Source organism: Tamandua tetradactyla, chromosome 14 (genome assembly GCF_023851605.1).
Source record: "Tamandua tetradactyla isolate mTamTet1 chromosome 14, mTamTet1.pri, whole genome shotgun sequence".
In the NCBI taxonomy this organism is placed as follows: Eukaryota; Metazoa; Chordata; class Mammalia; order Pilosa; family Myrmecophagidae; genus Tamandua; species Tamandua tetradactyla.
The window spans coordinates 80,137,582-80,150,973 of NC_135340.1; the positions used below are offsets into that span (position 1 = coordinate 80,137,582).

The 13,392-nt window shown below is 37.3% G+C and overlaps 1 protein-coding gene across 12 annotated transcripts in view; it reads right to left on the reverse strand.

Moving 5' to 3' along the window:
* The window catches only part of HERC1 (HECT and RLD domain containing E3 ubiquitin protein ligase family member 1), a 291,819-nt gene that overhangs the window by 149,058 nt on the left and 129,369 nt on the right, over positions 1–13,392 (reverse strand). For all 12 annotated transcript variants that reach the window (XM_077128149.1, XM_077128154.1, XM_077128157.1 and 9 more), the window contains 5 exons: positions 7,530–7,644; positions 7,322–7,442; positions 5,176–5,347; positions 2,226–2,538; positions 1,576–1,696 (listed from right to left, as the gene is read on the reverse strand). In XM_077128149.1, the coding sequence (XP_076984264.1) occupies positions 1,576–1,696; positions 2,226–2,538; positions 5,176–5,347; positions 7,322–7,442; positions 7,530–7,644 (842 nt within the window). The remainder of the gene's footprint in view (positions 1–1,575; positions 1,697–2,225; positions 2,539–5,175; positions 5,348–7,321; positions 7,443–7,529; positions 7,645–13,392) is intronic.

Consider the following 13,392-nt stretch of genomic DNA (forward strand, 5'->3'; position numbering starts at 1 on the left):
TCAGAGAGGTAGCAGTGTCAGACCATGGGCGGTCTTGCAAGGCCTGCACATTCCTGTAAGGACTTAAGTTTCTACTCTGAGAAAAAGTGAAGTCACTGGAGGATTTTAAGCAGAGAAGTAACATAATTTATGTTTTAAAATAATCACAGGTTTAGGAGACTAGATAATGAGACATTACACTGGAGAAATAAATGGACAGAAAGAAATCTCAGTAGATGGCAAGATTTTTGGAAAGGATTGAGAGCATAGATACCAATGGAGACAAGGGATAAAAGAAAGATAAACAAAAACATCATGATACAATGAACTTGCTTGAAGGCTGTTCACCTTCTCTTAGATGAGGAATCTTTTATGCTTGCAAGTTTCTTTTAAACAATAGCTTTTTGTTTATGTAGCACTTTATATTTTCATATTCACAATTTCAATTCACACAAGAAGAATTTCAGAGCTAAAAATGGAGCTTATAAATCACTCAATCCACAAAGCCTGAGTTTCTGTTTGAATGGTCATGTGACGTGACCAAGGTCTCATGCAATTCAGCAGTAAAATCAGGGCCAGAAACCACATCTGATACATACACACAACAGACCTTATTATTCTCATATCATATAATTGGACACTAATACTCAGAGATGTCAAATGGCACATAGAGAATCACACATAAGGCAAAGGAACAATCTAATGAAAATCCAGCTATTTTCACTACACATTGAGTACATCAGTACATGTTGGATGGATTATATCATGTGTGAATAAATCTGCTTTAAAAAAAAAAAATCAGCTATCAACTACAAAGTCCAAAGTTCCCTGGACAGAAGCAATCTTTAAGCCAGTTTCACTTTATAATTTATTTAATCTGTCATATAATACTTCTTAGATAAATTAGAACCTTATCCATTTGATTTTTACTCTAAATGACTACAGTCCAGGTTCTAAGGCTTTTTTGATAGGTAATTGAGAGCTACTAAAAGATTTTAAGTAAAGGATCTATAAACAGATTTGTATTTTAGATATATTATTCTAGTGAAATGTGGAAGATGGGCACATGACAGGAAGTGGAGCCACCAGTGTGGAGGCTTCTGTACTGGTCCAGGCAAAAAGGGAATAATGGCTGAAGAGATTAATGACCAAAGAGGTAAAGAGGAGAGAACATATTAGAAAGCATATTCATAGTAAAATTTTCAAGACTTGGTGACTAATTGGATTTATGGAGGTAGGGGAGACGCAGGTACTAGGAGATAAGAGAGAAAGAAAAGAGAAGCTTTGGGAGAAAGATAAGTTCATCTTTAGATAGCTAAGATTGTGGTAACCTGATATTCAGGTGGAATATCCATCAAAGAATCAAATATATGAATCTGAATTTAGGAAGAAGTCAGGGCTAAAAATAGAAATCTGAGCATCATTAACATATAAGTGGTAAATATTAATGCAATATAATTACCTGATTTCTCTTAAAGTTCTTTATAAAAAAGTTTTATATGTCCAAACAAATGTAGATTACTTACTCTAACCAAATTCTTATGTCTCTATATTTTGAAAACAAAAATCCTTCTTTACGACTCTAGGTATACCTACCAGTGCATAACCCTCCTCATCTGATTCAGGCTGAGACAAATCAGATTCACTCCTCGACTTGATCAGTCTATAATTTGGACTTGCGTGGACTAGCCGGCTCTCTGCAGTAAGACTTTCACTCCTGTCTCACATGTACAAAGAAAAGTTTTTTGATTTGGGGCTGTTATTAAACATAAAATTGAATGTAACTAGCAGCACAGAGATAATAGACACACACACACAATGAGGAGTAATTATGTCTATGATGGGAAATCCTGACTCTGATCTAAACAGAAAACTCTTTTCAATAATATAAAAATTATTTGCATGGGAAATCCTGACTCTGATCTAAACAGAAAACTCTTTTCAATAATATAAAAATAATTTGCATGCCACTAAATTACAGGCAGATGCAAAATACTTCATATCTCTGAAATGCTGTTGTTTAAATGTATGAAAAAAAAGTGCATTCTCATTTAACAGAAATGTATACTCCAGGATAGATCAGCATCCCTGTTACATTACTTTAAATTCAGCCTAGTCAATTTGTACTTCCTCCTACATGTCCATGTTAATTTCTAAGGAAGAGCATAACTTTAAAAATAAACCATTCTAAGGTATAAAGTAACAAAGGGAGGAGGGTAGTCTTTTAAGTTTCTACTCATTCCCACCTGGTCATAAGTCCACTGCCTTCAGAAGTACTTGCTGAAGGTTGCTGTAACTGTCCTTCTTCTCTTCGCTTCTGAAGCTCATCAATCACAGGACTTACTCCTAATATTAGCAAGGCACACCGATGGATCACAGAATTGCAGGCAGCAGTGTACACATCCTGACCCTCTGGAAGGTCTGTGCTGACTCTGCGCTCTTGCTGAGACTGAGGAGGTGGATCATCAGCTCGAACCCCAGACCCTACCCCACTGTTCATTCTATCTCGATCTCTGCTGCGAGCTACTTCACGGGCTGAGAGGAAACACTGAAAGATTTCTGTAACATGTAAACAAAAACAAGGTCTTAACACATGGGGAGAAAAGAGCAAAGAAAATAATTTAAAAAGTAAAAAAGTTTGGACTATAAAGTTAACTGAAAGAGGGAAAGAGTATCTTTTAGATATTAAATATAGCATGGTAACAGTCAGAATTGTATTTAAAATGCACGTACAACCTTACATTTTTCCTTAAAATCACAACAGAAAACCCTCATATGCCTTTATAGAACTTAGATTTGGATGAGTTTATTTCTATCTTAATAATGAGCTAAATTGGTGGTTTTCAAAGTTCATTCTAGACCAGAAGTATCAGCAGCATCTGGAGACTTGCTAGAAATGCAAATTCTCGGGCCCACCCAAACCTATTGAATCAAAAGTTCTAGGAGTATATTTTAAGAAACGCTCTAGTTGATTCTGACGTCTGCTAAAGTTTAAGAAGCACTGAATTACATAAAAATAACTGCCAATTTTGAAATGTTCATGACTTTGGTAAAAAAATGTCAGATTTCAATAGTAGGGAAAATTTAGAGTTACATTAGTTATAGTGAAAAACCTCCTTTCCCCTTCCAAAGTCCACATAACTGCTGAATCTTGAACACGTTAAACGAGGACAACCACCAAAGATCTTTGCTGAAACAAAATCTGGTTATGATATATGGCCAAGATTGCCTCCAAAGCCAAGTGGCATCACCAGGAACACCCATTCAATGTTAGTCCTTCCCAGCTCACAAGTCAGCAGAATTAACGTGGTTTTAATGGTGTGATACTGCACAACAGGAAAATAAATTTCTGCTCAAATGTGGAGTGAAGATAGTGCTCCTGATGGGGAACCAGGCAGAAATGCTGGTAAAATACTAGATTCATCTTTTAATATGGAAGTATAAACTTTAAAAATGATTCTGTGTACTTTAAAATATTACTATTAGGATACTTTCATTAAGTTGTTTAAAGTCCTTTATTTCTATAAAAATCAAAGCAACATACTCTCTCAGTGTTCAGAGCTAGAAATCAATTAAAGTATTTTAGAGCATGGCCACTGGAGTTTGAAACAGACCTGGGAACTATTAGACCTAATTCCAGATATCACTAATATACTCATTGTGCCCCCTAAACACATAATTTTGCTGCCTTATACCTCAATTTGCCTCCCTTTAAAATGGGATATGAAAAATAATTAATTAATTAATTAAAAAAAAAAAGAATGAAGCTTCATCAATACGACAAATGCATGTACCCTCTAATCCTCCAACTTAATAAAGATATATTTCCATCTTTCCAAAAAAAAAATGGACATTGCTAGAATTCATCTCATATTTTGTGATAATTAAATGAGTTAATATGTATGAAGCACCTGACCCACTGTGTAGCATATAATAGTGCTCAAAAATGGTAGCTAGTTTAAAAATTATTTTACTCTTTTCATGACTATTATGCTTCCTTTTACTGTAATTGAGGGCTATATTTTGCTACTTTGTGTGTTTCCCTTTGGCCTTTGCTTCCAGGAATTTCTAAACTAAGTTTTAAATTCAACTGCAAAAGATCGCCCAGCCTGGGTTTTTAAAATGTAATTATTCTCCCTCCCCTTCTCTAATCTACTTTTCTCCATTGACCTTATCTTTCCCCCCTTGTTTCAGCTGTTTTTTTTTGGTTTTGTTGTGAGTTGTACATGACTAGAGCCCCCAAAGTGAGCTGTACATGGCTAGGATTATCTCAAATAATTTTTAGAAGTATGCAGACCACAAGTATATCAATAATACTGTGAGTGTCAAGTGGACTGATACATACAGACAAGTCCAAGACCAAAGGCATAACTGATAATATTTTAGGCCTCAAGTTGGATATATACTTGAACTTAAAATAGCCATATCACTCAAAAGATACTAGAAAAAAATTTTAAAAAGCTTTGACACTTCTCTTTAAATAACTAAATAATTACCTTTAAAAACTATCTGTAGCCTTGGAATATAAAAGTATGAAAAAGTTTTATTCACCCAGCCAGCAGTTTTCTTATGCATACTCTTGTCCCCTATTGAAAATAGCAGTATAGTCAGTGGGTGAGATTTATACTTTGAAAAGTTCTACATACGGAATAATAAGTGGGCTCTCCTAAAATTAGGCCAAAAAGGGGGCTTCCCTCCTCATCACAAACAGATCTGTCAAGTGGATGGACAGCCAGTTACTCCCAGAGAGCATACTTTGAATAACTTTTTTCTAGCAGCTCACGGGTATCATTCCATGCACAAAGCTCAGTGACACAGATACTGACATGGTTGCTTTTTAGCCCTACACATGCAATCCTTCAGAGTAGACCTAGTATAGTAAAAGCCTCCTAAAACATTCAGGCTTGGGCAAGACTATCAAATTACAAATACTAAACTGAAGAAAGATAATAAATAAATTCCAATTCATTAAAAAACATGATTAAACTGATTCTCAGGTTTCATTTAAAATCTCAGGATTTTATATGTTTGTATATTAAAAACAACCTACTGGCTTACTAATGTAAATTCAGATCAGCAGAATATCAGATCTTTTTAGAAAATATGGAGAAACATTTGCCTTTCTCTCCAAAGTCAGTTTCCCTACCAAAAAGAATGCCATGATACATATCTGTAGGGTAGGAAGGGAGTACTCACTGCCAGCTGTCATCACTTCATGCTCCCGCTCCTCTTCCTCATCCTCTGGCTCTGGATGCCCTTCTTCTCGCTCTCTCTCAGCCTGCTCTTCCATTTCAGCTTCTTCATCAATAGTCCGGGTAAACGGATGCTCCTGAGGATCAGCATCTGCAGAGTCTTGGTTTTCTGAGGTCTTAAAAAAATTATCAGAACCTACACTGAGTGTACCTTTCAAAAACTTTTTTTTTTACCATGGAAAATACTGCTTACATCAATAACACATAAATTCTACTAAAAAACCCAAAAGATATATTGGGTAAGTCTGAAAGAATAGAAAGAATGTATGCATATATACACATTAAATGAACACATACACATATGTGCTCTCTCTTCTTCAGTATTTTGATTAAAACGTAATGCTACAGGCATGTCTCTCCCTCGAGCATGCCTGTGTTCACCCCTTTAGCATCTACTTTCTTTTTCTTCAATAAACTTTTCTCACACAAAAAAGTAATGCTATAGATTAACATGCATTTATATTGTCCTTCAGGTATAAACTCCTACAGAGCTGCAACTTACAATGAGTTATGTTGAGAAAACACCAAGCATAAAAGGTAATTAAAGAACAGGATTTTGATTCCATTCAGTTTCCTCAAGTCATAGATATTATTATTACTCTGTATAAATGTTTAATAATTCTAAATGTAAAACCATATCGAGTTTGTGGGGTTTTTTCCCCTTTAATTTACTTGCTTCTGAAGAAATGAAAAATGAGAAATCTGATAAGGCTAATGTTAACTTTATTTTCCACAGCAGTTATGCTATCTAGTAATCATGCAAAGGATAGAATCCTTAGATAGGTACTAAGAGAGTCACAAATACCATAACAATATATAATGTCCCCTAGAAATTTCAGTAGAAATTACAAATGAAAATTTCAAATGACCTCATTAAATCCATAATAAAATTTTTGTGATCCATGATCAATAAATAACTTAAGAATTCCAGAAATGGTGACACTGAGTCATCAGACTCACATAATAGTCATTTATTCCTATAATATGTGAGTTTCAAATTTGAGCCTCAACAAAATGGCATATTAACACATTTCATGACTCTGAAGTTCGGTAAATAGTCAGTTACACAAACATCAAAAACTGGTGCATACCAAAAGTCTACCACAATACAAACAAGGAGACAGAGTTAGGTTTTTTAAATCTAAGTACTGAATAATGGAGGGCAAAGCATCTGATAAGTGAAGTTTAAAAGTAAGTACTTCTATAAGGTGATATATTATTCAGGTTACTATTTATAATTAAATGACTATGTTGGGTGGGCCACGGTGGCTCACTGGCAGAGTTCTCGACTGCCATGCCGGAGACCCAGGTGCAATTTCTAGTGCCTGCCCATGCAAAAAAAAAGATTATGTTATCAGGATTACTAGGCACTTTAGAAGTCATCTCATTTTTGCTGCTAGAATTACTCTAGACCATACTTAAGAAATGGTTTTAATTGTCACCTCCAATGGTGAACAGCTTAAATTATTAGAAGTTTCTCTTCTTACATTCAGCAAAAGATGATTCCCATTTAATTGTTACCCTTTGGTCCTAGCTGTGCCCTCTGGAATGACAAGAAACACACTTATTTCTTCTCATACATGAAAGCTCTTTAAATATTTTTAAGGCAGCTATTATATGACCCTCTTTGTTTTCACTTCTCTAGGTTGAACATTTTTGATACTTTCCAGTTCTCATGGAAGATGATTTTTCAAACTCTCACCAATCTGAACTATCTTCTGACTACACTTTAGTTTGCTAATGTCCCTCATAAATTATAGTACTCCAAGTTAAAAAGATAATTTAAATATGGTCTAATCAACATAAAAAAGGAGCAATATTTCCTATGATTTGGACAATTCAATTTGTTACTATTACATTATTTATGCAGCCTAATATTAAACAGACTTAAGAGCCATCACATTTGATAAATGTGAAGTTAAATTAACCACAAATCTTTCCCTTTGTTTTTTTCACTAACAAAAGTACTACTCAACATTTATTGAACATCTGCAAGAATCAAGGTACATTTTTTTCTCACATAAACCAACATGGAATCATCTCTCACGGGATGCAGAAAAACATAAAAATTAATTCCTTTCCAATCTTACCCATCTGTCTCGTGATGATGACCTGGTCTGAATAAGTTCAAGGTTCTTGCAAGCAAGTAAACGACTTCGAACTTTGTATACACAACGGTACACTTCTGATAAGCTTTTACCAGGTTGATACCTAATTAAGAACCAAAATTTAAAGGTTATCTAATTTCTAACATCATAAGAGCAAATATTTGTCTAAGGATAGTTTTAAGTTACTTGCCGGCTTTCTCCACATGCTTGACTAAGTAAATTTGTGTGTTTCAGAAGAGCTGCAAGAACAAATCTAGACACAGTATCCAACAGTGACTCATTACTTAAAGTTGCACTGTCCCAATCTGAAAATAAAAATAATGCATGGCATTTAAAAGGGCTCAGAAAACATTTCAGAGGTAATTTTAATAGCTTTAATAATCTACCACCTGAATTTTATCACCTTTCTAAATAGCTATTTAACAAATGCACCTACTAGATTCTAACAACTGTTCTAGGTGTTGGGGATTTCAGCAGAGAACAAAAACTACATTCCTGATCTCACAGAGATTATATTCTAGCCAGGGGTTGGAAGTTGGAGGGCAAATATGAGGGAGAGGCAATTAACAAATAAATATATATACATATGTATATGTATATATTTTACATAACATATCAATATACTATAAAAATAAAGTAGGGTAAGCAGAATAGGGAGTATTGTACTATATGGGATTGTTATTTTATGTAGGGTAGTCTGGAAAGGCTTCCCTGATAAAAGGTTACATTTGAACAGAGATCTAAACAAAGGAAGAAAAAAAGTCATGTGAAAACAGTGTCTCCCCCACCTCCGCCTCCCAAGAAAAGCTAGTGCAGAGGCTCTGAGGCGGGTTCAAGGAAGCTGAGAGGCTGAATCAAAGTGTTTGCACAAGAGTAGGTGATGACAGAGAACTGGCTAGGAACCAGATCACACAGGGCCTTGTATGCCATCGCAAGCCCTCTGGGTTTACTTTGAGCATGGAAGGCTTTGAACAGAGATATGACATGATCTGATTTGTGTTTTAAAAGGTCCACTCTGACTACTGAGTGTAGGACTACAGGGACAACAGCAGCAGAAGTAATTAAACAGTGATTCAGGTGAGAGAGGATGGTGGCCCAGCTCAGGGTAGTAGTGAAAAGTAGTCAGATTCCATACGTATTTTGAAGATAGAATTGATAGGATTTGCTGATTGATCAAATATGTGATATGAGAATCTGAGAGGAATTATGTCAACTAAAAATGTATTTAGACTATGGTTGGCATTTACTGAGAAAGGAAGACCACAGGAAGAACAGATTTTATTCCCTATTTGAGACAGGGAACTGGAATTAAGAGTCTGATTACTGCCTATTGGACATCCTAGTGGAGCTATCGAGTAAACTAGTCATGTATATATATTTGGTATCTGATGCCATGAAAGTAGATCAATATTGTGAAAATACATAAATTTGAAAGAGTAAGAAATGAAACATCTGGGCTGAGATGAGTATATACAATTGAAAATTCAAACAAAAGCACTAGGTGATGAAGATTAGTTAGGTGATTTTTCTTTCCATCTTTAAATTTCACATTAGTACATCAAAACCATACTTTAAAAATGAAATATATTCAGTAGATTCCAAATGGGAGTGGCAGGTTTATTGTCCACCCTTGCCCTCAGAAAGACTGCTAGACTCTGTTCATTTCATAGATTTAATAAATGTGTGTGCTACTTAAAAACAGAAACAAACAAAAAACCACCCCTGGAAAATATTAAGCCCCAAGTTAATTTTATTTGTTTTTAATCCCTTCTTAAATTCCTATTTCAAGAGCTAAAATGTTACATCTTCATTTTCCAGTCATTTCTGTATGCCTGGGTCAAAATTTATTACCTACTTTACGGGTTAAAAAAAAGTTGCAATATGAACATGCCAGATGGTAAGAAATCTTACAGCCTACAAAAAAATCCTAGAATGACAGTTTGTATTACATATAAAATTTTTTAACATCAGGTTTTTGGGAAATCATCTGCTTGCTTTTCTGAAAACTGCTTTAACTTACCATCAAAAAGGGCCCCATTTCAAAGAGACTAATATTAATTTAAAAAGCAAACTAAAGGCCCACCTTTTGTCCGCCGGCCCGCCACGCGGCGCCCATGCCCCGCAGCAGCGGACCCGCCCGCCCTCCTCTCCCCTCTTTTGTCCACCAGCCCGCCGCGCGGCGCCCACGCCCCGCAGCAGCGGACCCGCCCGCCCTCCTCTCCCCTCTTTTGTCCGCCAGCCCGCCGCGCGGTTCCCACGCCCTGCAGCAGCGGACCCGCCCACCCTCCTCTCCCCTCTTCCGCCTTCACCGGCTTCTCCGCCACCAGCCTCGACAGCCTTGCCGCCCTCACCTTTCCTCCTCCAGAACAGCTACTGAGGGAGTGGAGATAATACAGAGCAGCTCCCGGAGCCACGAGGGAGATCAAAGGGACGGCGTACCCCTTCCTGGAACGGCTGACTATCTGGGAGAACCAGCTCCGGTGAGATCACCAAGGGGCACGGGCTTTCCTGGGTGGGACGGCAAGCGACCGGAGTCCCTCCCTTCCACCTTCCCAGGCCAGCTGGTAGAATTGGACAGGCGGTCCCCTTAGGCCGCGGCGGCTGGTGCCCCCACCACACGAGGCCCCCCGGAACAACTGAGATAGTTGGGTCGGAAATCCCCAGACTGCGGAGAACAGTGACCGGGGGATCCCTTCCAAACACGTGACTCCCCCGTCGGCTGGGAACAGTGCATTCTCCCGGGCTGCAACAGCTGGCGCCCTCCCGCCACGCTTGGTGCCCCGGGCCGACTAGCTAATTTGGCCGGACGCTCTCCTGTGCTGCGACGGCCGGCGACCCTACCCGCGTTTGGAACCCCGGGCCGGCTGGCATTCTTCCAAGACGCTTCGGTTGCCGAACCTCCCCTACGGCGAGAGTTTTCCAGAGTTGAGGGACCCACAGCAACTTTCGCTGGTGGAACCCACAGACAGGCGTGTGCCACGAGCGCCACCTACTGGGCAGGATAGGAAGAACAGAACCCAGAGACTGCGCAGAAAAATCTTTCAACCTGTGGGGTCGAACACCCGGGGAAATCTGACTAAATGCCCAGACGCCAGCAGAAGATAACGGATCACGCTCAGAAAATTGAACATATGGCCCAGTCAAACGAAGAAACCAATAGTTCAAATGAGATACAGGAGCTGAAACAACTAATGCTGAATATACGAACAGAAATGGAAAACCTCTTCAAAAACGAAATCGATAAATTGAGGGAGGACATGAAGAAGACATGGGCTGAACATAAAGAAGAAATAGAAAAACTGAAAAAACAAATCACAGAACTTATGGAAGTGAAAGATAAAGTAGAAAAGATGGAAAAAACAATGGATACCTACAATGACAGATTTAAAGAAACAGAAGATAGAATTAGTGATTTGGAGGATGAAACATCTGAATTCCAAAAAGAAACAGAAACTATCCGGAAAAGAATGGAAAAATTTGAATAAGGTATCAGGGAACTCAAGGACAATGTGAACCGTACAAATATACGTGTAGTGGGTGTCCCAGAAGGAGAAGAGAAGGGAAAAGGAGGAGAAAAACTAATGGAAGAAATTATCACTGAAAATTTCCCAACTCTTATGAAAGACCTAAAATTACAGATCCAAGAAGTGCAGCGCACCCCAAAGAGATTAGACCCAAATAGGCGTTCTCCAAGACACTTACTAGTTAGAATGTCAGAGGTCAATGAGAAAGAGAGGATCTTGAAAGCAGCGAGAGAAAAACAATCTGTCACATACAAGGGAAACCCAATAAGACTATGTGTAGATTTCTCAGCAGAAACCATGGAAGCTAGAAGACAGTGGGATGATATATTTAAGTTATTAAAAGAGAAAAACTGCCAGCCAAGACTCCTATATCCAGCAAAATTGTCCTTCAAAAATGAGGGAGAAATTAAAACATTCTCAGACAAAAAGTCACTGAGAGAATTTGTGACCAAGAGACCAGCTCTGCAAGAAATACTAAAGGAAGCACTAGAGTCAGATACAAAAAGACAGAAGAGAGAGGCATGGAGAACAGTGTAGAAAGAAGGAAAGTCAGATATGATATATATAATACAAAAGGCAAAATGGTAGAGGAAAATATTATCCAAACAGTAATAACTCTAAATGTTAATGGACTGAATTCCCCAATCAAAAGACATAGACTGGCAGAATGGATTAAAAAACAGGATCCTTCTATATGCTGTCTACAGGAAACACATCTTAGTCCCAAAGATAAATATAGGTTGAAAGTGAAAGGTTGGGAAAAGATATTTCATGCAAATAACAACCAGAAAAGAGCAGGAGTGGCTATACTAATATCCAAAAAATTAGACTTCAAATGTAAAACAGTTAAAAGAGACAAAGAAGGACACTATATACTATTAAAAGGAACAATTAAACAAGAAGACATAACAATCATAAATATTTACGCACCGAACCAGAATGCCCCAAAATACGTGAGGAATACACTGCAAACACTGAAAAGGGAAATAGACACATATACCATAATAGTTGGAGACTTCAATTCACCACTCTCATCAATGGACCGAACATCTAGACAGAGGATCAATAAAGAAATAGAGAATCTGAATATTACTATAAATGAGCTAGACTTAACAGACATTTATAGGACATTACATCCCACAACAGCAGGATACACCTTTTTTTCAAGTGCTCATGGATCATTCTCAAAGATAGACCATATGCTGGGTCACAAAGCAAGTCTTAACAAATTTAAAAAGATTGAAATCATACACAACACTTTCTCGGATCATAAAGGAATGAAGTTGGAAATCAATAATAGGTGGAGTGCCAGAAAATTCATAAATACATGGAGGCTCAACAACACACTCTCAAACAACAACTGGGTCAAAGAAGAAATTGCAAGAGAAATTAGTAAATACCTAGAGGCGAATGAAAATGAAGACACAACATATCAAAACTTATGGGACGCAGCAAAGGCAGTGCTAAGAGGGAAATTTATTGCCCTAAATGCCTTTATCAGAAAAGAAGAAAAGGCAAAAATGCAGGAATTAACTGTCCACTTGGAAGAACTGGAGAAAGAACAGCAAACTAATCCCAAAGCAAGCAAAAGGAAAGAAATAACAAAGATTAGAGCAGAAATAAATGAAATTGAGAACATGAAAACAACAGAGAAAATCAATAAGACCAGAAGTTGGTTCTATGAGAAAATCAACAAGATTGATGGGCCCTTAGCAAGATTGACAAAAAGAAGAAGAGAGAGGATGCAAATAAATAAGATCAGAAATGGAAGAGGAGACATAACTACTGACCTCACAGAAATAAAGGAGGTAATAACAGGATACTATGAACAACTTTACGCTAATAAATACAACAATTTAGATGAAATGGACGGGTTCCTGGAAAGACATGAACAACCAACTTTGACTCAAGAAGAAATAGATGACCTCAACAAACCAATCACAAGTAAAGAGATTGAATTAGTCATTCAGAAGCTCCCTAAAAAGAAAAGTCCAGGACCAGACGGCTTCACATGTGAATTCTATCAAACATTCCAGAAAGAATTAGTACCAACTCTCCTCAAACTCTTCAAGATAATCGAAGTGGAGGGAAAACTACCTAATTCATTCTATGAAGCCAACATCACCCTCATACCAAAACCAGGAAAAGATATTACAAAAAAAGAAAACTACAGACCAATCTCTCTAATGAATATAGATGCAAAAATCCTCAATAAAATTCTAGCAAATCGTATCCAACAACACATTAAAAGAATTATACATCATGACCAAGTAGGATTCATCCCAGGAATGCAAGGATGGTTCAACATAAGAAAATCAATTAATGGAATACACCATATCAACAAATCAAAGCAGAAAAATCACATGATCATCTCAATTGATGCAGAGAAGGCATTTGACAAGATTCAACATCCTTTCCTGCTGAAAACACTTCAAAAGATAGGAATACAAGGGAACTTCCTTAAAATGATAGAGGGAATATATGAAAAACCCACAGCTAATATCATCCTCAATGGGCAAAAATTGAAAA